General features: G+C 38.0%; 1 protein-coding gene across 4 annotated transcripts; it reads right to left on the reverse strand.

Moving 5' to 3' along the window:
- On the reverse strand, nucleotides 1-27902 carry MORC3 (MORC family CW-type zinc finger 3). 4 transcript variants are annotated; one of them, XM_067298853.1, is made up of 18 exons: nucleotides 27805-27902; nucleotides 22336-22408; nucleotides 19651-19783; nucleotides 18309-18523; nucleotides 17895-18042; nucleotides 15700-15847; nucleotides 14315-14446; nucleotides 13973-14092; nucleotides 13454-13551; nucleotides 10645-10749; nucleotides 10407-10529; nucleotides 10221-10295; nucleotides 9341-9383; nucleotides 7788-7969; nucleotides 6368-7217; nucleotides 5749-5912; nucleotides 2541-2616; nucleotides 1-784 (listed from the first exon to the last, which is right to left on the reverse strand). In XM_067298853.1, the coding sequence occupies exons 1-18, from the start codon at nucleotides 27841-27843 to the stop codon at nucleotides 779-781; spliced, it is 2730 nt and encodes a 909-aa protein (XP_067154954.1). In that variant the 5' UTR covers nucleotides 27844-27902; the 3' UTR covers nucleotides 1-778. The 4 variants fall into 4 exon arrangements, with proteins under 4 accessions (XP_067154954.1, XP_067154946.1, XP_067154960.1 ...); XM_067298845.1 differs by having other exon boundaries at nucleotides 1-2616; XM_067298859.1 differs by lacking the exon at nucleotides 10645-10749 and having other exon boundaries at nucleotides 1-2616.
- Nucleotides 27903-27920: the final 18 nt, after the last annotated feature.

Raw genomic sequence — 27920 nt, forward strand, 5'->3', positions numbered from 1 at the left:
TATTAGCCATTCTGCATAGCATTTATTTAGAAACAAAAACATTGCATTTGATCACATACAAGTTTTGATCCAGCAAACTCAGATATATATAATTTTTATTTTTTTTTTTTACAAAAAATACATTTTAACAAGTAAATAAAAACCATTTCCATTAGTCCACTGTTCTTCAAAGTGTAAATGTACAGTGTAAATTTTCCATTTTCAATATAGACATATGCTATATTTTGCCAGTCATCTTTAATAAATTCAACTACAGAATCTGATGAAACATAATAAATAATAATAAATTGAAAAACTACATACCAATAAATGGAAAATATAAACTTTTTAAAAGTCATACAAACAGTTATATTACAGCCACCTCTTCAAAATCAAACATTCAATTTAGCCATTATAAAGCACAACAGTATTGTATTATCCTTATTGGCATAATATTAGAATAGACAGAATCTTAAAATTGAAATAGCCTCCATTGAAAGAAAGTGAATGAAATACAACTAAAAGGAACTCAATCTAATTAAATCAGGACAGTAACAGTGCAAAAGCCCAAAGTGTTGCCTTTATATATATATATAAATATATTAAAAAAAAAAAAAGAAAAGAGAGAGACACTTCCCAGGAATGAACATGTTGAAGGTTGTTTCATGATTAAAAAAAAAAAACTTTTTAAAAAACAAGAATCATTCCTCATGTTTCTTGATCACTGTTTGCATGTATTACTGTTTGCGAATACCATCACAGATAAAAGGTGGATATGTTGTCTTTGCCACCGCTCTTCTCATTCCTGCTGATTTCAAAGGAAAAACATGCAACTGGCTGAGGAGAATACTGTCACCACTTTAACATTTGCTCTTAGTACCATTTCTTTCAAAAAGTTTTTGTGTAAACATTAGAGCATACAACTAGTGGCTTAAGAATTGCAGTGAAACTGATTGGAAAAAAATGGAAAAATGGACTCATCTATTTTGTCTATAATAAAAGATGTCTAAACTTTAAGAAAGCATAAACAAGTTGGATTTGAACATTTTCAGCTTTAGCTCACTCCTTAGTCATTAACACCACAGATAAGAAAACATGCCTCCTTTTCAAAGTACTTCTAAGTAATTAATCCAGAATTTGGTAGTCTCTGACATTCATACGCAGCATTGGTGCATTCTGATGGGAAGGTTAATTTCTGAGACCAACGTCAGCACCATCTCATCTCAGCTTGAAAGACCCCAGACTACATTTAATACTGCAACAATTTGTTTTTGGAGAACATATAACAAATCCCTCCTAAGCATTTGTATAAGTGACAGAACCTCTATGCCAACTCTGTTCAGCACTGGGCCTTCCTGAAAAAAGGGCTTTAGGTCTCGAGAAGCAGTGTTTCAAGGCAGAGGAGAGGTCCCCCAGGAATCCTACCTAGCTTTGGATATGTCACCCCAACACATTCTCTCCAATGGGCCACCAGGATGACTTCCATTCCACCAGCTGCCATTGCCTTGGAAGAAAGTGGGGAGCAGCCCATAAGGTAGCGTGCGGAAACAGACCATTGAGCCCATGTACAGGTACGTATTTGGACTTGTGAATGAGCATTGCTGTGTTCAAATGGGAATTACAGGGTAGAACTGGACATCATTCTGATTGCACTTATACAGAGGCAGGTACTTAGACCTAGAAAACAACAACCAAGCAGCAAGGGCAGGACAAACAGGCATGTGGTTCCCAACACTGAAGAGGCTGAAATATCCCAGGCACATTCCGTTAATTTGTTTATGCTGCAAAACTATGTACAGATAATGCTCTTGTGTGATAACAATCATCTGTGACTTCCAAAAACTCCAAAGGAAGTCAGAGATCATCAATTCTCAGGATAGAGCCCTTAAAGAATTTTTCTTTTTTTGGTAGTACAACACATTAGAAATATGGCCAAAATTTTCATCTGCTAGTTATATTTCTGTCCCATTAATGCAACATACAACAACATTGTCAATAGCAAGGAAACAATATTGTAGTTTACAATAACACTATTGAGGTTTGTTCTGAGAAGGAAATCAAGGAAGGTGTTTTTTTTGTTTTTTTTTTTTAAACATATTCTACTGCTTAGATTCTGGAGGAGGAAATAATTGCAAGTATTAATGCTTATATAAGATCAAAAGTCAACCAAAAGGCTTCTGTAGAAAAGTATTAAGATCCCTAATAATAAAAATATTTGCAAATTTAATTACAAATACATTTTTAAAAGCAAAATCCTTAATTAAGTACATCAGGGGTTAGTCAATATTAACAGTGTTTCTTTAAGAGGAAGTTAAGATTTAACACCCACTGCATCTGTGGGGACATCTAAACATATAGAGTATATACACTTATTGATCAAGTGGTGTCAAATATATAAAGTGAAGAGGCAATATTTACAATTTGGAACTTACACTAAGGTTATAATGGAAGATCAAGTAGGAGTCTACTAATATCTTAAAGTATTAAGTACTACTGATTTCATGCATTTGTTCCACAACTTGTCCTAAAATTTCATCTACTACATCAATATCATAATTTACTTGCTGCAAGTCTAGATCAGGCATGATTGTAGCCAAAAGTTGTCCAACATTCACTCGAAGGGAGCGTAGTTTCAGGCTGCAAAGAAATAATTAGGTATGTTTAGATGCAGATAAAGTTTTATGTTCAAATACAGAATAACTGAAAGCTTATTTACGAAGTTGGATTTATTTTCCATACTGGAAAGGCTCTGTACATGACTTACATAAATCAACAAAAGTGATGCAGTTAAAGCTGCTGTGAGATAACTTCAAGATCCACCAGTTTTTCATAGCTGAACCTCTCAGGTTTTAATTTTGAAGGTTTATATTTCCTTAGTTTCAAACAAATACTAAGAGCTAAACTGAATTCTCCTTTCCTCAACATGGATTAGAAATATTTTTTTGAAAACTTCTATTTAAGTTAGCAAACAAGCATTGGCACAATTCTTTATCCCACATCACCTCTTTATTTCTCAAAACAATGTTAAACACTGGTGCTTTTACACATTTAGAAGCACAACTAACACCACCTGTGGGAACAAAAGAAGAGAAAAAAGGACCAGCTGGAAGGCAGGAGTTTGTCCAAAAGCTTGAAAAATATAAAGAGCAAGTAAGGTAGGAGTTACAGCACAGGGATAATACTAATATTTCTCTTCGTTTTGCTTTCTTTCCTGGTTCCACTGCTCTGTCTTCTTCCTGGTCAAATTGCTTCTAAATCATCCATCCCTTCTTGAGTATTTCCTTCCACCGTCATTCCCCTTATAACCTGCAGCAGTCAATCTTCACAGTGCCATCATATCCCAATAAGATTTGTGGGTAGCCTCCATCACAAGTAATGGATGTATTTGCCAATTCTTTTAGGACACACATGCCAGAAGCCTTAAAGAGAAGATGAAATGCTGGCAGATGAAGGGGAGATTGAATCACAGAATGAATTAGATTGAAAGGGGTCTCTGGAGATCATCCTGTCAATTCCCCCCATCGCCCTCAACACATGTTCAGAGCAGGGCTATCTTAGATGAGGTTGCTTAGGACCTTGTTGTGTTCTGAAAATTTCCACAGATGGAGATGCCACAATCTCTCTGGGCCTCCGTTCCAGGGCTTGACTACCCTCACTGCGAACACTTTTTCCCTATTACATCTAAATAGAATCTCTACTGTGCTCATGAGAAAAGTCTGGCTCTATCTACACCCTCCCATTAGGCAGCTGAAGCCAACAATAAGAGTTCAGATCTTTCAGCCTTCTCTTCTTAAGACTATGTCCCTCAGCTTCCCATTGTACATCATGTGCTCCACCCCCTCTCCATGTTGGCAGCCCTCCACTGAACTTGCTCCAGTAGGCCAATGTCTTTCTTACATCAGGGAGCCCCAAACTGGGCATGCTACTCCATATTTGGTCTCACAAGTGCCTAATAGAGCACCCACAGGCCCTCTTCCTGCAAAGCTGTTGTCCGCTGAGCTGCCTCCAGCCTGCACAGCTGCATGGGGTATTTCCAACCCAGGTACAGAACTCTGTTGTTGCCTTTGTTTAATTTCCATGAGGTTTCTTTCAGCCCATTTCTCCAGCTTGTCTCAATAGCAACTCTACCCTTCAGCGCACCAACAGCTCCTTCCAATTTGGTATCATCATGAACTTACTGAGTTCACCTTACCCCATCATCTAGGTCATTAATAAAGGTGTTAACCAGTATTGGCCCCAATATTGATCCCTCACAGGTGTCACTAAGAACTGGCTGGACTTTATATTACTGATCAGAACCATTTATGCTCAGCAGTTCAGCCAGTTTTCCAGTCCACCTATCCAAACCATACCTCACCAATTTGGCTATAAGGACACTATGGCAGGCCATGTTGAAGGCTTTGTTAAAATGAAGGTCTGCTCTCCCCTTATCCACAGAGCCTGTCATCTCATTGTAGAAGGCAATCAGGCTGGAAAGGCACAATTTGCCCTTGATGAACTCATGCAAGTTGTTTCTAGTCACCTTCTTGTCCATCATGTGGCTGGACACCGCTCCCAAGTGCATTTGCTCCATGGTCTTCCCAGGGCCTGAGGTTACACTGAACAGCCTGTATGTAAGATCTTCCTTTTTATTCTTCTTGAAAATGGGCATTATGCTGCCTTTTTCCAGGCACCAGGAATCTCAATTGCTTGCCATGACCTTTAAAAGGTGTCACTGCGAGGCCAACTTGCCACTAACTTGGCCAGCTGCCTCTGATGCATCTCATCTGGTCCCATGGACTTGTGCATGTTCCAGTTTGCTTAAATGGTCCCTAAACTCAGTCTTCCTGCAGGTAATGCTTCACTCCCTCAGACTACCAACAGGCTCAGGGACCTGTGAGGCCAGAGGGCAAATAGTACCAGTAAAAAGCAAGGTAAAGAAGATAATGAGTACCTCAGTCATTTCCCTGTCCTTTGTCACTATGCCTCCTGCCCAATGAGCAGCAGGACCACATTTTTCTTAGTCTTGCTTTTGCTTCTGCTGTGCTTACTGAAGCCCTTCTGGTTGCCCTTCACAATCCTTGCTAGTTTTAACTCCAGTTGAGCTCTGGCTTTCAGTTGCATCCTACATGCCCCAGCAGTGTCTTTATATTCCTCCTCAGTAGCCCACCCCTGCTTTCATCTTGTGTGTATACTTCTGTGTTTGGTATTTCTATTAAGCAGGAGCAACAAGCACTCAATTTGTAAGTTTAAACACTCATTTAGTTCAAAGATATACTCTGAACACAACCTAGTTTCAAAGGATTGGTCAGCAGTCACACGTGCTTACAGGAAAGGTCAAATCAGTTATAAAAAACGAAAAACTCTTTTCAATAGAGTACTAGTTGTCAAGCAAGAAAAATACAATGCAAAAATGAAGTTCATCTACACAGAATAAGCTAATGATCACCCTCTTTTCTTCCTCCTTCCTCTCTCCCTGTTCTGCAGGTCATGTCTAAAAATCATTGTATAACATTTTTGATATTCTAAGAAATGCCAGTATGGCATTCTATTATGTAATGGCCAATCCTGATCGCACAGATACTTAGATCATAAAAAAAAAAAAACTTTTTATAAAAAGATGAAGCATGGATATTACTGATTTGGGGGTCAGAAAAGGCAGTAGAAAAGAATTCCAAGCACCACATTTTATTATATAATTATCACACATGACCTTTGTCAAGGTTTTTCAGATACAATTAGACAGCCAAAATCTTGCTTGAAATAGTCTAGAAAGAACAAAAGCGATACCTTTCTCCATCAGAAAAATTTACTGAATCTTCTACATTACTGGTTGTAGAATCATTTGCATGTGCTACCGCTTGTGGAATTGAAGCTTTTAACTGTGCAACTTCTGCTTTGAGTTCTTCACATTGACAGGCAAGTTGATTTTTTTCCACTTCTAGCAGTTCAATCTGGCAAGTAAATAAAAATAATTTTATACATCAAATCAAATTGTGGTAATTAAAATAAAAGTGACATAAAAATTTAAACCATTTAATTTTAATTAACTTAATTTACAAAGTTAATTAACTTAAATTTTCAACATGCTATTTTCTTTAAGATATGGCAACACAGTCAAACTGCTTTAAAATAACCAGCTGTCAGCTGAACCACTGTATGCGTGCTCGCTCTAAGCCTGAATCAGTTGAAGTCTGTCTCAAGTTAGCTTATTTCTATCTATGGAAGCAAAAAAAAAGTTTCTAGGCAAATTTAGTAATCCCTCCCCCTTTTAGGTGCCTTGATTAGTTAATGGACCAAATTTAACTATATGATACGTCATGTACTAGAACTGCTATGAAACGTACATATCAAAAGAGAAACTTCATTTTTGTTAATTTGAAGCATATCACTGTTTTGACAAACATACCTCACTTTTATATCTGTCTCTCTCAATGCTGCATTTGTCCAGTTGCCTGAAAACATCATCCAGCTGCACAGCAATTTCATCTACCTCACTCTTATTTTCACTGTCAGCACACTTAATGCATTCAGTTTTTAAGTTCTGCAGAGTACTGCACTGTTCCTTTAGTTTTGCTATTTCTTCTAAGGCCTGTCCATAGAGAATGGTCATTTCTGCCAAACTTCTCTCATGAACGTTTTCTTCTACAAATGAAGAAATTGTCTCAGTTGACTGATGGCACATTTCTTTTTTCACATACTTATTACTCATTTCTAATATCCTCTGTTCCAGTGTTTCCACTTGATTGGTTAATACTTCACACTTGTTTTGGTATGTTTCTTTTTCTTTGTTTACTAATTGCAGCTGATTTTTCAGTTCACTCAAGGCATTTCCGACATCTGCAGATGTCTCAGAAACATCTTTTACGTTGTGCTGTTTTGTTTCTATTTCTGACCTGGGCACTTGAATATCCATATTGTCTTCCACCTCTTCCTTTTTAACAACTAATTTTGGGAGCTCAGTCTGTGTCGCTGAAGTCAACTGTTCACTTTTTGATTCTGAAGCAGTTGCACTACAAGGTTCTCTGACACTGCAGTTTTCTTTCTGCTTCCCTTCCTGATCCAGATTAATACATTCAGTTTTTACTACAGGAACATCAGAATCTGCTGAAGGCTTTGGAGTACTGCTCTCCTCTAAAATGATGACATCTTCATCATCATCGTCGTCATCATCAGTGTGGCTATTGAATGTTTTGTCATTTACCCGAGGTGTCTTTAAAGACACAGATGTCAAACGACTCTGCGTCTTCCGTTTAAGACTGAGGAGAAAAATATTAAACTGATTATTGTATTTGCTCAAGTACTGTAAAGTCATTTGTTTCAAACTATGTTGTTTTTTTATAATCACTATTCAAAACTAACACTCAGCAACTAGAATGGGATGCCTCCCTGCATAATATCTTAAGATCAGTAGTCAGAGTAAATACCTTTCCTGTAAAAACAGTGGCTGACATCCACACACTAGGTTATTACTTTAACACGTTATTTTGAAACAGACTCAACATCAGCTCTAAGAAAAAGTTTACCTGTAATAGAGGTCGAGGAAAACATACTACAGAGTGAAGTTAACACAGTACAGTCTCTTCCTAAACTTAGACAAACCCATTAAATTTTCTTGACAGTACACAGTATTTTTTGCTACATTCACTTTAGCATTTCACAGGGTTTCTAGATACCATTAACTGACGTGCTCCTATACTACCAAAAGTGACATTTCGATTATGGCAGCTACAGCCTGAAGATGGGCCTACATCCAACATCATACTTTTCATTAGCAAATTATTAATTCTAGAGATAAACAGGAGTCTATTTTGTACAGGTTTACTAACCTGTTATCAGAATCAGATGAAGATACTGATCTATTTGAAACAAGTAGAGGTCTTTTGACAGAAGCATTTGATGTTTCTGGTAAAAATGATCTTGGAACAGCTTCCTTTCCACTCACAGCTGAGAATGTTTTAAAGTCTTTACTTGAAGAAACAGGTGTTTTTAAAAACATTTCATTACAGAGCTGTAAGACAAAATTAGTTAAGAATGAAAAAAAAGACACATATTAGTAAATACTTCAGAACAGGTTTAAATAGCTCTGCCAATTATCTGAAAATACTTAGAATTATGGCTGACATTTCTGCTGTATGCTGTGAGGATTCTCCACATACCAATCTCATCCTGAACTCCTGTCTCAAAATTTTTTCAATAAAAAAAGAACCGACTGGACTCCTTGCTGCAAACCCCAGTCTTATTAGCTTAATCGTCACAAAAAGGACTACTGATGTGTGTCAACTATTTCTTTGATACATCCTCTCCATGTTGGCTTAAGACATACACCAAAAATTCATGCAAAATATTAGAAAGCAGCAAGTTGTGTACCATAATTATTGACTTCTGGCAGATTTCTCAGAGACTTAAGAGTGCTGTACCCCAGCTGCACACACCTCCCCACATAGTTTTATTGCTGCGAGAAAGCAGCTTTCTGATCTTACAAGCCTTTCTCCAGAACTAGATAATTTTAAGTACCATGTAGAACCTGGGGAAGAGCTTTTCTCAAGCTGTTCTGTATCTCTATGTTTGTGAAGTCTATCATGCCTAAAATATGGGATAACCATCTCTTTTGTCAAAGCTGCTCACACCTAATTCAGTTTGTCCAAAATGAACACTTCTTACCTTTTACAAATGACTTTTCTACTTTTCTATAAAATTAATGGCAGAAAAATGAATACAAATGAAGTATATAGATTAAAACAACATGTGCAAACCCTTTTCTCCAGAAATGGAGTGATCTGATGTTAACAATTTATTCTGACAGCAACTTAAGCTATATCACACTTAGGAAATGTGATTCTGAATTACAATCCACACATTCTCTTAACAAAACCATTTTGACTTGCATCTTTACTTCAGGAGAATCTGAGGGCCTCCTTGCCAAACAAGCTCTCAAAGAACAGCTCTACAAAATTCTCCTCACCCTCTTTTTTTTTTCTTTTTTAAGGATAATTTTACATCTCTCTCTACAACAAATCCACCTTCAGCAATTAGATGTCATGCCATAAGAACAGATATCTGACTGACACATTTTCTAGTACTATTTTGCCTCCTCTGGGGCCTTTGGTTCCTTTACACTTTTTCTTCAGTACTATATAGGAGGCACTGGTGCATTTTCCACCATCAGGCAGCAAAGATGTGGGGTTTTTGGTTTACTAGTAGTAAGCATAACCTGTACAACAGTCAAAACAAAACAGGCTGTGGATCAACTCAGTTGACCATTAGCTGAAGAAAATTGTAACTCAAAGCCTGGACTATTTGAACAAACTGTCTAGTACCATTGTCAGCAAGAACAACTCTGCTACCAAAGTGAGTTTCCTATCAACTTCAGGAGAGTTACCTGTTGGCTGTACTCCAGTCGTCTCTTCAGTTTTTCCCTGTCTCTGCACAGTAGCAAGAAAAAAAAGGTTAAATTCAAAATGCTAATTCATCATACAAACTAACCAACCTCACTTAAATCTAAAAGCAAACACAGTAGTCTTCATCTTACCTAGACACAATAAAGTTCTAATAAATATATTATGGTTCCTTGGCTGAAAATTTCCACGCGTGAGTCGGTATAGCTTAAAGTTAGCTCAACTACAGACTCAGACTTAGATTCATTAAAAAATTGCAATAAAAAAAAAAAAGTGCTAACATGTGAACCAGCATTTAGGTAAAATTGTCCAAGTCAGTCTCTTTCCAGTTACCTTAGCTAAGAATCCTCTCACTCTTATTTAAACGTCTGAAGGTATTCAGCTTTTTCCACACAGGCCTTGAAAATATACGTTACCTAGACAAGGGTTCCTAACAGGTCTGGTAACTTGCTTCTCTGTAACATCCCAAACTATCCTCATATCCCTTACTGGTTTGAATACTGCCTCTCTGAGAACTGTACCTGAACATCAACTGCTTGCATTGTTCTCCTTACTAGTTATTAAATGATAGAGGCCCCTTTAGCTATGACTTTCCTAATATTAATCTAGGAAAGCAAAAGGGCATTAGTTACAGAGATAAACTTGAAAAATTTCTGGAATGTCAACACGCTAATAACAGAGAAAAGAACAATCCTATTCATCTGTTTACTGCTATGGTCAGGTCTGGACTTCAGGGTACTATTTTGTGACTGGATATAGTACCAGAAGGGTTGCAACCTTATCATAGATGAGAGGAAGGAGAGTTTAATTTTCATGTTCAGTTTCCAGTGTAGACAAATTTGCAAGAAAATCTCAAGTACTTACTTTTTTTTATAAGTTTTCTCATAAGTAGGATGTATTAAGTCATCGTCTTCAGGTTCTTCTGGCACATTACAATTCCTGATTTAAGGGCGGAAAAAAAGCAACAAAGAGCACAACATATGTGCTTACATCAAGTGATCAAATACAAATTAAAAGCAATATTTAGAAATTTATCCAAATTAATTTTACCGGAATTGTGGGTCAGGGTTCAGTGAGCAGTACCACTTCTCTGGCAAATGCTCTATTCCATCTGGTAGCTTCCGCCATTTCAGACATGCATCACATTGCACCCATGTCTGATCAGGCTGTTTTCTGTAATGGAAAAAATATCAGAACTTTCACATGAGAAGCTTATTTTCATGATCTAGTGTACAACAGTAATAACACTATTTAAAGTTGTTCTTCTATTTAAAAAAATGATACTTACTGTATCTCCTCAACAGGCAAAGCTAAAGGATATTCTTCATTTTTCTTTGTTTTCATTTCATTCCAGTAATCATTAAGCTTTTCTCCTAGTGCTGCTATTGTAAGTCTAAAAAAAATATATATATATATTTGCACAACAGTATGCTTTTTGCTTTTAGAAAACCCTAGAAGGAAGGAATTGTGGGAAGTCATGTTTTTTCAGCAAAGAAGTTACTAGCAACATGACTTGGGGAACATAAAAGTGCATGCTTTTTTAAACTAAGGTCAAGAGTGCCTGACCCAGGACTGTGAATGCACTGTGCAAACCCTGAAGCTGATTCACCGGGTCAAGTTCAATTATAGAAAACAGGTTCATAACAGCTTCTGCCAAGCCAGTACCTAACTGAATATTTGACTGATGTCTGTGTACATCCTTTAACTGTAGGCTCATGCCTGTTGTAAGCTGACATATGCATACTGGCAATACTACACTAAGGTTGCAATCATATGATCATGCTAAGGTAGTGTTAGTCTATGTGCTGCTAAAAGGAGCAGACCAGTCTTCCCCTAGATTAATTTTTAGCTGGATTAGTTTCCTGAGTAGGGCTCATCATGCAGCTGCATGAATACTAGAACTGGCACACAGCAGAGACGGGGGTATGAGAAGAACAAGCAGCACAGGTGAGGTAAGAGCAGGTCTGCCTCTTGTCCACATGCTGAGGTTACATCAGAGTGAACTGGCGGTGTAACCAGAACCTGAAACTCAGTCCTACCCTTTCTGGCTCATTCCACCACCCACCCCACCCCACGAACTAGCACAAGTGTTTGTGTAGTGAACTAACCTGGCCTAGAGAGAGTTTTAATCTAGATCACCTCCCGACCCAGGTCATGAATTTTGGTTCCAGAACAAAGAAGTAAAACAAGGGCAGAAATGAAGACCAAAGCATGGATTAGATCATTTCTCTCTTTAGAGAGGAGAGGGAGGCAGGTCAGCTTAAAGCGATCATGAAATTACAGCAGTAGTTTCAAGTTTCTGTGTTGGGCTGGGAAAGTATCTTTTTGAAATCCTGCAGTGTTCTTTGTAGAAAGACCTTTGTAAAAAGATCTTTCAAGTATAGTATTTCTATGCCCACATTATAAGTGTTTTTAAAAAGAAACAAATAAAGCATTCAATGCTTACTGTGCCAGCCTGTGGGAACACAGCGTAAAGGCTGGATAACACAAATGACTATCTACAGCATTCCTCATTCCTACCCTCTGCCAAGGGAACCATTAGTGCAGCCGTGCAGGAAATAGCTTAGGGAACACTTTCATTGAAAAAGTAACGCAACAAGAACTGTTTTTCAGTTAGACTGACTCCCTAATCTGCTTTACCATGTTTTCTGATTCACAGCTCTGACAGCACAACTGTGGCAGAAACATAGGTGCTACTTAAAGCTGGCAGTACCACTGCACAGATGCACACACTAAGCTGTGGACTGTAGGTACTATTTAAAGATACAGGCAGATTGAACTGCAGTGGCCTGCAGCAGTTCTGTTCCTAGCTATCAGGCTTGCTCCTCCGCTGAGGGCTGCTGTTCCAACAGCAGGAATGACCAGACTTATACTGCTACAGCTCCTCAACTGTGGCAATTAACAGCTTGACTTATTACAGCTCTCTGATGCCATCTCCTGGGTTACATTTACATGCAAAGCTGCACATAAATCAGCAGTTCAGAAGAAGCTTCCTGGGCAGTGCAGCTATCCTTGGCAAAAAAACCCACCAGCTGAAGGGCAGAACATACAGCTTGAAGAGGTAATGACTTCTCCTGCCAAAGTTTACCCCACCTATGTTTGCAAGTCAATACTCAAAACTTACAAGTCCACACTGAAAACAAACAGCAGAGAAAACAGAAAGTGGCCTGGTTGTCATGAGACAAAAGATAAAAAACACAGAGGGGAACTATTCTCAAAGTCTGCATCCAGATTTTCCCTAAAGAAGTTTTACACCTCCAATAGAAAACTGCTTAGGTAACTCATCCCCTCTAACTTTTCATTCCCCCAAATGTCTCCCTTCCTAGTGCCAGCACAACTAGTTCACAGCAGAGGAGCACAAACAGGCTATCAGACTGAGATTCACCAGGCTTAAAAATAATTTTCTCTGATTACTTTTCAAGTCAGGATAGATCCTCCATCTGGTTCAGTGTAACTACACAAAATACTGCATCAGATACTGACTGATAGGATGGTGCAAATATGTGAAGAAGTGGCAACACTGAGTTAGAAATAATGACTGGAACCAAGCTATGCCCCAAATCTCAGCTGCTTTGAGGTTGTCTGGTATTTTAAATGCTGCATCAGGTAGCAGAGGACTTCAGGACATTCAAGCCCAGGGTTAGGAGAGACATTGAAAAAAGTGTTCCAAAGTGTTCAAAAAAGCTTTTCTAAGAACTCAGATTAAACAAAAAGTTATGAAAAAAAATTAATAGTGTGGAATTCATCTCTAAAAATTTTAAACATCTGCCACACAAAGATCCACATCTCAGCAAGTTATTCCAGGCTCATTCTACAATCAGTGAAAGGCAGAATGAATCTGATCACTTTCAAAGGCACCTACTTCAAAAGGATACGCATCATACCCTAGCTTCACTGACTGCACAGTCAACGCAGCATGACAAGTAGAGATATAAACATCCTACCCCTAATGAGAACGCAGGCAGGCAGTTTAATGACAGAATGTTAAGCATTAATGATTACTACTTACCAAAAAAAAAAAAAAAAATCTTCACGGTCAGATATTTCACAGTGAAAAACACTATTCAATATGAAATCTACATAAAATACACATTCACCTGTATTCATTTGTATAATCAAAATCTTGTTTGTTATGAGTTGGTTTTAGGAAGTTGCATTCAATAATCCCAACTACACCAACGCCCATGTTGTTTGCCTGTAAGAAATTAAAATTTATTAGAAAAAAAATGTAAATTCTATACTAAAACTGTAAGAGTTTGTCAGAAGCGATTACAAACTATATACCCTAAACAGAAACAATCTTCTGGCCTATGATTCTTGTCTCCAAAAAGAAGCTCTCAAGAAAATCCTCCAAAATGAAAAAAACCCTCCACCCCTCTTTTTGCTCTAAAAGATATGCTCATGCCTGCATTTTGTGCATCAAACTTGGTATCAAAAAATAAGTATTAAACAACTCCATACAATTTAAAGCAACTTTTAGTTGTTACACAAACTAGAAAAAAGGATAGTTTTATAGAAGCAACATCAACATCCTAGTTTTCTTTTATTTTTTATCACCATGTGAATGACAACGCTTTCTAAAGACGCGAAAATATTTTTCAGCTTTAAGTTCCTACCTTTAACTGACAGCCAACTCTTTCATAAGCTTTGATAAGTCTGTTTTTATGGTACATCATTATTCCATAGTGGTCTTTGTTTCTGCAGTTAAATCCAAAAGTAATTCTTACTGTTTTAGCCTGTTTCTAGATGTTAAGGAAAAATCTGGTTAATCACAGGTAATACAAAAAACTCATTCACTCTGAACTGGGTCTCAAAATGCTTTTTATACTGAGATAATTCCTTTTATATCTCATTACAAAAATCACATAAGGATAACTGCGACATACCCAGCAGAATCCAGACAGCTTACATACAAAGTCATGTCATTCAATTCAGTGTGCAATATTAGCAAAGGATACGTTCAAAAATTTTGGCCTATATATATCGCGCTCAATGAATGCAAGGCTTTTGGAAACCAGCTGCGTTTTCACTTTTTGTCCTCGTAGAATAATCTGCATTCTTGGCTTCAGATACAAAATACTGCAGTAAGCCTACAAAATATATAGTAACTTCTATTATTCAAACAAACAAACAAGATATGAATAGTTTATAATACACACGTTTAGGAAGACAAACGCCGATTTTAATTAAAATTTTGTAAAATGGTTCAGGTTTTTTTGACTCACATCCAGTAAAAACAGGAAATGAAAGCATGCATAAACTTAATAATATTATAAATTAAATGAATATCAATGGAAGGATGACTTTCATGACTGTAACAAATTAATCAGGTGTCTGAAGATGCAGTTTTACCATTAAAAGAGCTCTCAATCACACTTGCAAGTTTGAGAAGTTTGTTGTGTTTTCTCCAATTACTTAAAAAAAAAAAAAAGTATTTTCTCCCTTAGATACACAAGTCTCTCTTCCTATCCCCTACTGAGAGCTTAAAAACAAGAAACAAAAGCAAAAGTTTGTTGCAAACTGCTGCATTGTCAACCTATGCAATCTTCTTATAAATGTGTCAAATATTCTATAAATTTTAATTTGCATTTCAATTATCATATTTACAGCTTCTAATATTTGAAGTAGATTTATGACTCTAACGAGCCTTAGGATAATTGCAAGTTTTAGTTCAACTAGAACAATACTTTTGAATATCATCCAGAAAAAGTGTCCACAACACGTAGTCATTCCAGAAGCAGCTGCTTACAAAAGAAGCCTTCAATGATGACAGATCAGTAGTGAAGACAATGGTCATAACAACTAGCCTACAGACATGGCCAAGGCTTTTCTGTGTGCATATCTTCAAAGTAGTTGCTTCCTTGACCTCTTTTTAAAACCTAGAAAGGACATTTTGCCAGCCAAAAGCTGTCTGTTTTAAAGACCCACATGAGCATAACATCAGTACTATATGCATTTATACCTGTACTACCATGGAATGTTTACTTTGCTTTACAATCATACACACACCTGTTTCATTTTTGAAGTTATTCACTGCATTTCCATCTTGCTCCATAGAGGATAGTGATGTCTACATTTAACAGCAAAAGTTATTTGCAAGACCACACAGAAACACTAATTTTCTTCTGAACAGACATGAAAAGTTTATGCAAGTCCACAAATACACTCCACCTTCAATTTTTCTTAAAATTAATGTTGACATATTGCCCTGACATGAAAGTTTTGCCCTCCAGTTTCTTCTCTTCATCAATACTTCTGTCATATAGTACATTATGCTAAAACAAAACCAAATACTTCCCAGCTTCATTAAAAAAGAAAAAAAAATTGAAAATGATATACATACTCGTAATGAGTAGTCACTTTCTGGAACAACCTGGTCCATTCTCTCTTGTTTTTTATAGCCTCTTTTTCCTGTTTCATCTAAGTCTTCTGGAATTCTGATGTCGTATTTATCCTTGTCAAAGTCAAACTCTGTTTTTTCATTTTTATCTCTAAGAAATAAAGTTAAAAAACATTAATTACAAAACTAACCCTAGAAAGATATTGAGGAGCACCCAAAGGACATCAAAGATGCAGGAGAAAGGGAATTCCTTTGAGTCACACTGTGTTTTTCTCACAGATTTGCTAAAACTCAAATCAACATATTCACTGGTTTCTTTTTGATATCTGAGGAATACAAGAGATGTGACAGCAGATAAGACATTCATAAATTCTAACTTAATTCTAAATAGGCCACAGTTCCCTAATAAAAGCAGTCAGTATCACCTTTAAAAGCTGGATGGCCTAAGGTGCATATGTTCCTTCTAAATGCAATGTTTCTGAACACAGCAAATTATCTTCCTAAGATTCTTACTGTTGTAAAAGCCACACACACTACAACTTTCTAACTCAGTAATATGTCACAAATTCTTACTGCACTGCTCACCACATGGTTTCTTCTATTTAGCTGCAGCCCCTCTGTCTGATATACACTTTGCAGAATACTGGCAGTGGCTCTGCACAACATTCAGGTATATCACATTTGGCACAAATATTCCAGGAATAAAGTCATTAAAAACTGAAACAGTTCTGTTGAATTTTCAAAAGTAGATTCAATTGCAACATATTAAAAACAACAAAAACCCCTCAAAAACGTTCTCTCCCACAGCTTTCTGTGAATACACACCAGAATTCAGAACCTCAAAGTTATCCTGCCAAATTCAATGACTTCATGTATTTTCTTTCGCTTGTGCAGTGAAGTGATGCATAGGGCTAAAATGCTCATTGATAAATGGTTATCTGGAAAATGCAAATTAGCTTTCGAAGTATAAAGGAGGCAAAGTTTTTCTTATGGAGTAGGCAGCAGGGGGACAACCAGAATTAGCAATACTGGAGTGCTGATTACACTTTGCTATCTTGTATTAAAATCTACTAAGCTAGAAGTGTTTGATTCAGGTCCTCTAATACTGGAAAGAATGAAAGAGAAGAACAACCCTGGGATGAGCACAGATTAAAAGTTACAAGACAAAAGAAATCTCCTTCAGCTTTATCAGGCAAAAGGTTTATTCTTGCCCATCAGGAGGAGGAGGGAAAAAAAAAGGATAAATCCCCCAAACAAGCTAGCTTCCTGACAACTCTACTGGGCCATGAAACAGTTTAAAAATCACTTTCTATGGATACCTTGTTATGTCAAGTATCTAAAACTACAGTACACCAAACACTTGAGAACATGTTCCCAACCAATTAGCTCCATCACTGTTAGAGGCAGGCCAAAGCTTTTCCAGGCAGACCATCAGCCACGTTCTGCTAGCGAGGCAGCAGCAGCCATGCAAAAAGGGGAAGGAAGGGAAGGGAAAATAGACGGGAAATGAGGACACACAGCTGCCACTGTTACAGCAACAGCTGTTAAAAAAAAAAACCCAAACAAACAAACAAACCCCACCAACCAACTAATCAAACAAAAAAGCCACACCAACCAGCAGCAAGCAATTCCAAGCCAGAAAAAGGCTGGAAATCTTTACTCCTGAAAAAATCCCATGAAGACAAGCAGATAAAGACAACTGCATATATTTACTTTGGTTTCTATTTATTTTATGGCAAACAGTTAAGAAGTTGGATACTAACTTAGAAAGGTCCAGGTCTCTCTAGTAGGATACTGCTGATTCAAAGTTAAAAAGCCAGTCATGTTTCACTGTACATACAAACATTTTTGTTTGAATTTTGGCTTCATAATTTCCACATAGGTCCAAGGTAACCCATTTCTAATTCATCTATTTTAATTTTCCTTTTGGCAAAAGTAACAGTATCTTACCAAAGCAAAGTCTTTGACATTCTCCTTCCTGCTGCTTTGCCTTAGACTGTTTTACTTGAGAGATTAGCAACACTTCTCATACCATATGACAGTCCTACTGTCATATGAGCTTGATTCTGTAATTTCCCAGTTACAGCTTGCTCCCTGCAGTCTTGTGGACTTATTCTACCAAAACCTTGTATATTTGCATATGCAGATCAGATAACACAACCTAAATGAGAGCTATGAGAGCCTGGGCTTCATCTTACCTTCTAAGATTCCAAATGATAATTCTTGTTCCCTTTTTCCCCATTATAGCATCTAGCTCTGCCAGTAATTTCTCTTCAGTAGAAAATAAAGAATGTGTTAAGATGGCCTTCAGGCTGTTTTTGGATTCTGCTGGATCACTTATCTGTCGTAAGCATCACGTTAAAGAGAGTAACTTCTAGCGAAGTAAGCTTTCAAAAGATGGGTAAACTTCTGCAACAGTATCCTGTACTCCTCATGGGCTCTCCCAGCTCCTACAAACTTAGGGGTTTTAACAAACTATGGTCTTTCTCCCATTTTACAATAACACTAGAGAACCTGTAAGACTAGACAAGGAGATTTTCTTTAAGGAGCTTAATATCCAAACTTTGCATGTATACACATAACCTTTCACTCAGAAATTGTCAAAAGGATATGCTGGTTGCTGAATGTCACTATAGGAACCATGACATGTTCTGCCTTTGTGACCTCAAGGAAAGTCTGAGACAACAGGCCCACACTCATAGTTTCTCCATTCTTAGTGAAGACTATTGCATCTTTTCCGAGGCGCATGGACCCTGATTTAAACCCATTTCCATACAATCCCACTGGAACACGGCCATTCATTACAGATTTCTCACTGAAGCCAAAGCTGAAACATAAGAAAATATTGGAAGAGTGCAAAAAGTCCCATAAAAACAGAAAACCAAAAGACACACAAGACTGATATCAAAATAGACTTAAACAGATTGAGTCAATCTCTTCTTTTATAAATCAGTGACTATTGTACAATTAAACAATGTACAGTTAGACAAATCCTGAGAATTACAAGTATAATATTGCTAAAAACACATCATGAGAGTTAAGTGATATTTACTTTAATTTTTAAGTATAGATTAAAAATATCATCTGTACGGAATTATGCAATAAGCATTCTTAAAGGACTGTAATAGTTATCCTTAGGCTTCACAATAAATACTGAGAAAAGGCCCTTAGCTTTTTTCTTTTTTTTTTTTTCCTTCTATTTGCTGGAAAATGCATGATCTACGCATTTGCCATTAGTAACTAGACGTTACGTTCAAAGAAAAACAGGTAGTCGTACATGGAATTTAGCATGCAAGCTATTAATTATGTTATCTTACAGAAGAAAATAACAGATTGAATTCAAGCTTGCTCAAGTTTAAACCCAGAGATTTATCTGGAGGCAGAGGAATCCATATCACACTAGAAGAGCAACGCAACAGCAACCTCTTAGCTAACTGTAGAAATGAAAGCTGCATATAGATCAATTCAAACCCTTTAGAATATTCAAAAGGTAAAAAGACAATCCACTTCAATAAAATTATTAGTCCCCTAACTTTTTCACAACAACTTCTATTTTCAATACTGCTAAGGGTTTAAACTGAATATCCCTTCACCTCTGGCTCACTAACTTAAACTAAAGCAAGCCTGGAAAAAAAAAATTAATTCTTCTTAGCTCCTCTAAAGGGCACTACAGAAAGTTTACACAGCACAACCACTGCACAGCAAGTTAAATGGGAATGTTGATAGGAAGGATAAAATGAAATTAGGGGATAAAATACACTGACAAAGCTGTATCAAAGTTTTTCTAGCATCTGCTTATTATAGATTTGAGTCATCACTCACCTTCAGAAGTGCTAAGTTTATGAACAACATTAGTAGATTATATAAGAGAAAAAGGAATAGGCTGAGCAATAACACACAGAACTAGAAGCTGGAACCTTTATAAGAAAAAAAATATTGAAAAAAGTTATCCACCTTAGCATTTTGTGCAGCTTCTCTGAGTTCATACCATTTCCGTTATCGGTGAACGTCAAGCATATGTTGCCATTTATCACTGTTTTGTCTATCCATATCTGTTTAGCACTCACATCTGGATCATAAGCATTATCTAAAAAGAAAAAAAAAAAATCAAGAGTAAGAGTAGGATACTAAAACTCCCAAATTTAGCAGTTTAAGTGTGAACATATTTTAAAATGCTTAATTCCAGCGAAGATGCCAGATAGCAAATTTTACAAAGTTATTTAAATGCATATGCAGCACAGAACAGGGCCCTATCAGGAACACACAAATAATCAATCTACTTATTTTTAGTCTTGCAACACTACTACTGTACAGCTATATGGAATAGTTGTTCCTAACTTTGTTATGATGCTATGCTTGCCCATATGTTTCTTTGGCGAACATGGCAGCTTAACTATTTCTCTAATCATGAGCTCTCAATTTTGCACTTGCGCAAAGCCTTTGGCCCTGAACAGTTATGTGGTGATCTGAACAAGCTCAAAAATTGAAGCCATTTTTCAGCTTCTCAATCAGCTATGCCAACATAACTGGAGAAATTTTGTGCTGTGAGAGAGAGAAATTTCTCCAGTTAGTCATAGACTATTAGTCAGCTTTTACACAGAAACAAAAAAATCCATAGTTTTTAATAAATGTGCTAAAAAGTAAGTCTCCTAAAATCCTATCTTTTTTATAATTGACAGCACTGAAGTAAAACATTAAGATGAAACAGCTGCATCATAAGCAGGCAAACCTTGCCTAAAAACAACACAAAATTTTCCAGCTATTAGAGATGATAGCAATCTACAGCCAAAAACTGAGGTTGTGATGACTGGTTCAAACATGAGAACAGAAAACGAAACCTAGAGGGGTTTCTACTTTCATTTCCTTACTTCCAAGCGGCTGCTGCCACACTCACTTTCTCACAGCCACTCAAACATTTCTTCTGACTGCTCTCAAGTGGCTAGGTTATTGTCCACAGTATAGATAATGGCACATCACAAATATATATGGCTGCAAAAATATCTTGCCTGCTGTGAGCCTTTTTAATCGAGAAATCAGATCTGAAATACTGTACCACTTTGGGTAATCAACTTTGAGACACTCTAAAAAATAACCAAGAAACCCAAGCCAAAAAAAATTGCCCATCCCAGACCGTTCTGCAAAATCTAGAATTTTGATTCCACAGGGCCAGGAAATTTAGGTGAAAAAGATACAGAAATGAAATGGTAACAGAGCAGTAGTATCAACAAGGTTTTTTCCAAACCACACCCTTAGTTTGAGGAACCAGCTAGAGAAAGTATACTAATCATTCTATAACTCAGAAAACGAGCAACTCTGTGAGGATATCCAGTTAATGACTATTCAATATAAAAAGCAAGAAAATAAATATGTGGTAATAAATTAAACAGATAAATAAACCCTAATAAAAAACAGATGTCAGAGATGATAACAAAGACCAGAACTGTTAAGGCACTGATGATCATTAAGAAACCACTAAGAGGAAAAACTCAAGTGTAACCTTGAAGACATTCAATCACAAACTCTGTAACCCAAAAGAACAAAATAAGATTATCACAGGTTTTAACAGCAGTTCTCACAGAAAGAGCAAATAGGATGTTTGAGGGGTACTGTGACAACGTGCAAAACTTACTGTGGGGTGTTTCAAGGAAGGATCAAAGTGAGGGAAATGGAAAGGTGAAGGTGGATGGGAGAGGAAAAAGCATGGGACAATGGAGGGGGGAATAGCATGGGTCAACAGCGTGCAAGCTGGCTGCTGACCAGTATGCTAGTATGGTTGGGCCCTGTGCCTGATGACCGCAGTTTTTTGTATATTCTTATAGAACTGTATTTCTAAACACTTCCTGTGCGGGTATGATCTCTATTCTGCATGTGTGTCTGCATGCATTCGTTCGGCTAGCAAACTCCAAGTCCGAAAAGACAGCAAATAGGAGGAAACCAGAATCTGAAAAGATCCAAGGTCTGGGCCAGAGACTGATAAAAAACCCATGATCTGGACACAGGTACTAGAAGACTCAAAGTCTCGGTGAAACACACAAAAAGATGAGTACGCATGCAAGTTAAGTGAGTGAGGGTATGTATATGCTCCACTAGCAAACTTCAACCCTGGTTAGCCAGCAAGCAAGAATAGAATTAGGTCTTTTGGGCTGTTCATGTTTTGAGAGCTGTTTGTGTTTATCTAGGTGCTTGCAAAGTTACTGTCTTCCAGTCTATGCTAATTGGTTTGTGGCCAGCTGTGTCTGTATTATTTGTAGAAGTGCACGTGGATCCTTGGAATTCATAGTTGTCCTTAATGCTGGCTGGACTTGGGAATAGCAAAAAGCAGCAGGCTTCCATCTGGTGGACTAGGAGAGGAGGAATTCACTTGATCCTACAGTCCTCTGGATTTGGCAATCCTTAATAAACTCAATAAAAAGAAACCAGCAAATCCTGGAAAGCCTCCTACAACAGATATCAGGAAGTATGTATGCTGTCAAGAAAGAATAAAGTCAATCTGCTTGACTGTATCAAAAAAAAGATTTGGTAAGAATTTTAATAGTAACAACAGGATCGACTCCTTCCTTTACCTGAAGGAAAAGCATTATTAAAACAGAAAAAGAAGCATTACCATCAAGTACTCAAGCAAACTACTGATCTACATACCTATAAGTTCTGCAACTGCACTGAAAGGCCAGGTATGACTGGTAGAGTTGGTGTGCAAGAACTTTGGACAAAGCTGAAATAAAACAGAAATAACAGCATTAGTTTGTGCTCGTCAACCATGACAAGCCAGAAAACAGTTCATTAAACAAAGTAACGTTCAATGAAGCTACTTTATACAAAGTTATCAAAAGGCTATAATTAAATCTACTGTTAGGTACTGGCATACTGACAACTGACCACTTTTAAAGGGAAAATTCTATAAATATTTAAGACAAAAGAGCAATAAAGAACTCAGCCTAGTATCATACTTTGTTCTGAACATGGGTTATACAGTCATCCTATCAAAGAGACTCTTCCTTATCTTTACAGAAATATAAGGAACTATTGCTACATACTAATGCTAGAGATCAGAGAAAGATATCACAGCCATATTTCAAATCTAGTAGCAGAAACACGAGCTCTCAAATGTTAAAAATATACATCTCAAACCATGAGTATGAGATTTAATCTGAAAAAGTGACTGGCACCTAATATAGTCAGTGGCTTCCTGTCTAATGTTATGGTTCCTTTTGCTCATATTGATCAAAATCACCCATTATAGGCACCTGTCAGATTATCTCAACTAGTGGTTTGTGCCTTTGGCAGTTCAGGCTCATACATTTTATCCTCACTGATGATCACATGTAACTAGAGGAACACAGCCACTACTAGGATTAGATGACAACTTGCAAAATAAAATACCTGTTTATGGGACACATCTTAGACGCCAGTGACAAAAGCATTCCCAAGTAATAAATAAATTTATTTATAATAAATAAAGAGACTAGGAAAATCAGAAATAAGCATCCATATAACGCAAGGATTTGTCAGTGCAACTTCTGGGGAAGTTTATTTGCTGAAACTGATATAGTTGGATTTGCGTTACCCCGAGCATATCTATAATTATACTTTTACAGGGCTTTTAACAGAAACCCACTGCACATATACTTAAACCTTGCTAGCACAGTTACATTGATGGCATAAAAGGCAATACCTACGAATACATGGCAATACTGGAAATAGTTCATGTACAGTGTAGTTATATCAGAAAACATAATATAATACATATTATATATAAAATCGGAAAATACTAAAAAATGCTGCATGTACACACACATATCAAATTTTACAGAACTATACTGACAAATGCTTTCATAGTAAGGTCTAAATAAAAACAAGCAATCACTTCATGTCTCTGAGTCCATTTATCAGAGAAAAGGAATAATGTTACAAGCAAATCAAGTGCAGTGGGCAAGGTATCACAGTGAGAGTAAGGCAGCAAGAATCCTAGTTTAGATCAGTCTAAGCTGTCCAGAAAACGCATCCTGATTCTAAGGTCATAAGACCACAGGACACATGTTCAGGTCATAATTTAACCCCTATATTAATCCACAGAACAAGTATGACTATACACTACGTTCTTCATTACTATCTGTTTTTAAAGACTGCAATTTCATAAAATCTGGCAAACTGAATCTGCTCAAGTCGCAATGTTCCTTCCAAATTCATACCAGTTATTTACAAATAATTCAGAATCCAAGAAGAAAAAGACATCAAGCCAATTACTGGAAACCACACCACTCTGTGACACATGGTTAAAAAGAACTTTCAATTTCTTCCTCCACCATACAGCAGCTCAGCAGATCTTAAGATCTTGTCTGTATTGGAGCGTTCATTCCACTTCAACCTTTCACAATGCTGACAGCATTTGCCCCTTTGCTTTCTAAGCCTGATGATCAAATTTGCAAGAAACAACTGGATTTTTTTTCCCATCCAAAATCCAGCCTTGTCTTAACATAGTACTAACACTTAAGGGAAAAAAACCCCCAAGAGATAGACATTCAAGCATTCAACACCTGTTCAACCCACTGCTAAAAGAGTTCTTTGCTGCTAGCCAGTGAAAGACTTCAGTTGTACAAAAGGCAGACTGGGCACTCCGGAGTTACTACTGGCACTGCAACCTTAGTAATATGGTCTTAGGAAAGAGTCTTGAGGGTAGTTTTGAAAAGGCACGGATTCATGAAGTTGTGAACCTTCTCTGACCAAGCAATGCCAGTGAAGGAAAAAAACTCAGTGCCACCAACACTGAAAAAATCACGGATAAGTGTTCTTTTTTCTGTGAAGCCAAGTGTATATGGGCATAGTAAGCAGATGTCTTCATGTGTTACCTATGTAATCCAATGCTTCTCCATCCTTCATTTCATTGCTGCATACTAGTGACTAACATTGAAAGGAACAGTATCTTAAAGAAACACCCTCTTCTATAAACAAACATGAGAATCATGTTGATCTTTCTGGATCCACATTTCAAATGGTAAGGTTTTGAAAAGGCTGAAGGGTGGTGCATACAGCTGTGGAAACCTGGGAATAGTTACATGAAATTAGAAGTTATATACTGGAACAGGGAAATTATAAGAAATTGATTCTTGGCTGTAATACCTCCCTCAGCAAAAGGCTAATATCCCATACAAAAGTTCACTGGGAAGTCTTCCTCACAGCACATAGGAACATTTGCTAATGTAAAGCTGTGAAACAAGGACACAAAACAGCATTCAAGCAAGATTTAAAAACTGCAGAAGAGTGGCTTAAAGCCATTAGCTCCCTAGTTTGCTTCAGGGCATACCCAGCTGTCAGCACAACTGAGGGGAAACTCTATTTTGTCAGGAATTTTTTAAGCCAATGTTGTCCCCTTCATTTCCTCAAACTATGCTTTAGTTAATTCATGAACAAGTGCAGTTCATGACTGATACAGTAAGAAAATAGATAATATAAGAAAGAGCTAACCCCAAGGTGAGCGATCCCTTTTTAGTATGTTAGCATGACTGTAGTTTAGACAATCCAAATCCAGTTGCTTTATTCACTGGCCCTAGTGTATTTTATTAGTTCATGGGTTTTGGTTAGCAGTTTAATTTTTTCCTCTGGAGACCAAGTCCAGCAAAACCCCTTTTGAGGATACAACTAATCTCCTCCTTCCTTCAAACTAAATGTATAGTTTATATTGTTAAAAGACTCAGCAACACTAAGGGAAACATTTCCTACAATTATAACCAGCAAATATTTAGGAATAAAGAAGCTTGTGTTTTCTTGGGGGAAGATCCCACTGCCATTCTCCTCCAGTTGCTTCTCTCTCTGCCTTCCTTCTCCTCCAAACCCTGCCACAGTCCTTGTTCTTCCACCTTTTCTGTTCTTAGGCCACAATCTTGCCAGCATTTTTTTCAGTGGCAGTGACAGTGCCAGCTTAAGTATTGACAATCCCATCTGGCTGCTTGTTTCTTGATACACTCCTCTTTCCTCCTCTCTGCCAGTCATGCTAGTACTGTTACATGACTGCGTAATGAACATCAGGGAGCTGATCCAAATTATTTTTTTAAATCTTAATTTTAACATGCATCAGTTCCCTCATCTGTCTCATGCAACTGAGCAAAAATTTACCCAAGCAACAGAAGGAAACAAATGTAAGGGTGGGAATTAGTTACCAGGCCTGTTCAAACTACCTGTGCTGTTCATATATACTTCTGAATCTAATGGAAATTATTTGGTGAAACCCAACATATTTCCAAAGAACAGCTGCTGACAGAAGAGATTGGGGCCATCAGTATCTGTTCTTCTCTAGAAAGCAGAGCCTTCTTCACTGTAGAAGATGACCCGTTAGAACACTGTATCAGCTGCTTCATTTCTTTATTGGAAACCTACAAAAAGCATGGCTTTGACTGCAAACAGACTGAGTGTAATTTTTCAATTATGACTACTGACTTAAAAATAAAAAAACAAACTGCATCCTAAAAATAATTCATAAAGTTACCAATTGCACCAAGTTTAGTTTAGATTTCTCATCTGTTGGAAGTCAGCTTGCCAAAATGATTTTGACTTGAGATCAGTTTTAAACACTTTAGTCTGACTGCTGTTACAGAGCTTTTGGCAAATGCAGATATTAATGCTTATATGTTTTTTCCCCTCCAGAAAACTACTAATGCATTAAAGACTAATGAATTAAAAACAAAACCAAAAGTATTGTGCTATCTAGAGAGTGAGCAGAGCACTTCTCTTAATACATTATTTCAGAGAAACTGTGGAGCTAAAACACCTATGAGAATTACAGTCCACAAATGAAAGTGTAATTCCTGAACTTTAAAGTACATAACATTTATAGCTAACCTCTGTGATGATGGCAGCTAGCAGTTCTGAAAATACACTAGCATACATTTTTCACTCAAATGTTTGAGAAATTACTTACTGTAATGATCCAGCTTCTTTCCACTATTCTATTCCAAGTTTTAAAATAAGTAGTATGGTTCTGAACCAGGGTACTTTTAACTATAAATGTGACTTAGAGACATACAGAAGAAAAGCCAGAAAGGCCTTTAAAAAACATCCAGATTCTTTCAGTAATAATGTATTAAAAAAAAAAATGAAGGAGCAGTTTTAACACTCCTTTATTTGTATTAACATAAATAAGGAAATGACCAACTAGAGCATAAGGACAATAATCAGCAATACTGAAACTGAAAGGCAGAATACAGTTGTAGATTTAATTTAAGGCATATTCATCACCCTCATTAAAATGTAATTAGACTTCTTGCAAAAGGAGGTTAAGATTTTAAGTCACAGGCTTCCAACTAGAGGTCATTCTGTTCACAATTACATCGCTGCAACAGACCATGAACTTCCTCAAAAAAACCCTCGAAAACACGCAGAACAAAACAAAAAAACACCCATCCACAGAATTAACCCCCCCCCCCCCCCCCCCCCCCCCCGTATAGCCGTCTGGGCTAACGCTGCCGTAGATTAGCGAGGGCTCCCATGACCTCCACCACTCGCTGTGGGGTGGAGCTGGTGACTGCCACCCCCGGGCTCCCCAGGCCGACTGTCGCTCCCCGGCTGCACCGAGCACCGACAGAGCTCGCCCAGCGCGCTGCACAGGTTTTGGTACCCACAGCTGCTCTATACGGACCAAAACCCAGCGCGCCAGAGGTTTAACAAGAAGAATACAGGGAACGGCGCAAAAGCGAGAAAAGTTTAGGGTAACGAGGGGTGCTTGTTTATCTTGACGGTAGGAGGCGAAGGGCTCGGCAGCCCGATGTCTGCAACGCTTCGCCCACAACTTTTTATTCCTAGAGAGACAACGCATCTCCTCCGGTCTGGGCAGACTTCGCTCCCTCCTCAGCTTCCCGCTTTTATTACCAAAAAGCGACGAGCCCTGCGAGCAGCCGCAACGGCTTCCCCCTCCCCAGAGCCACCCACCGGGCGCCTCGCTCCCCCCTACCCGCCCCGGCCGCCCCGGGGCTCCCCGGCACCGCTGACCCCACACAGGCCCCCCGTCCCCGCTCCCCGGGGGGCGACGGCCCAGTCGGGGGCGCCGCTGCCCGCCCTCCCCCCGCCCCGCTGGAGCTGGAGCCGGAGCCGCGCCGGGGCGCCGCGGCCGCCGCTCACCGCGCTGAGGCGGATCCCGCCCTGTGTTTTCGCCGCCATCTTTTGTGCCGCAGCGAGAGCCGGGGCGGGAGAGCGGGGGAGCGCCCGGCGCCAGCACTTCCGCCTCGCCCCCTCCT

This window comes from Apteryx mantelli, chromosome 1 (assembly GCF_036417845.1).
Source record: "Apteryx mantelli isolate bAptMan1 chromosome 1, bAptMan1.hap1, whole genome shotgun sequence".
Taxonomy (NCBI): domain Eukaryota; kingdom Metazoa; phylum Chordata; class Aves; order Apterygiformes; family Apterygidae; genus Apteryx; species Apteryx mantelli.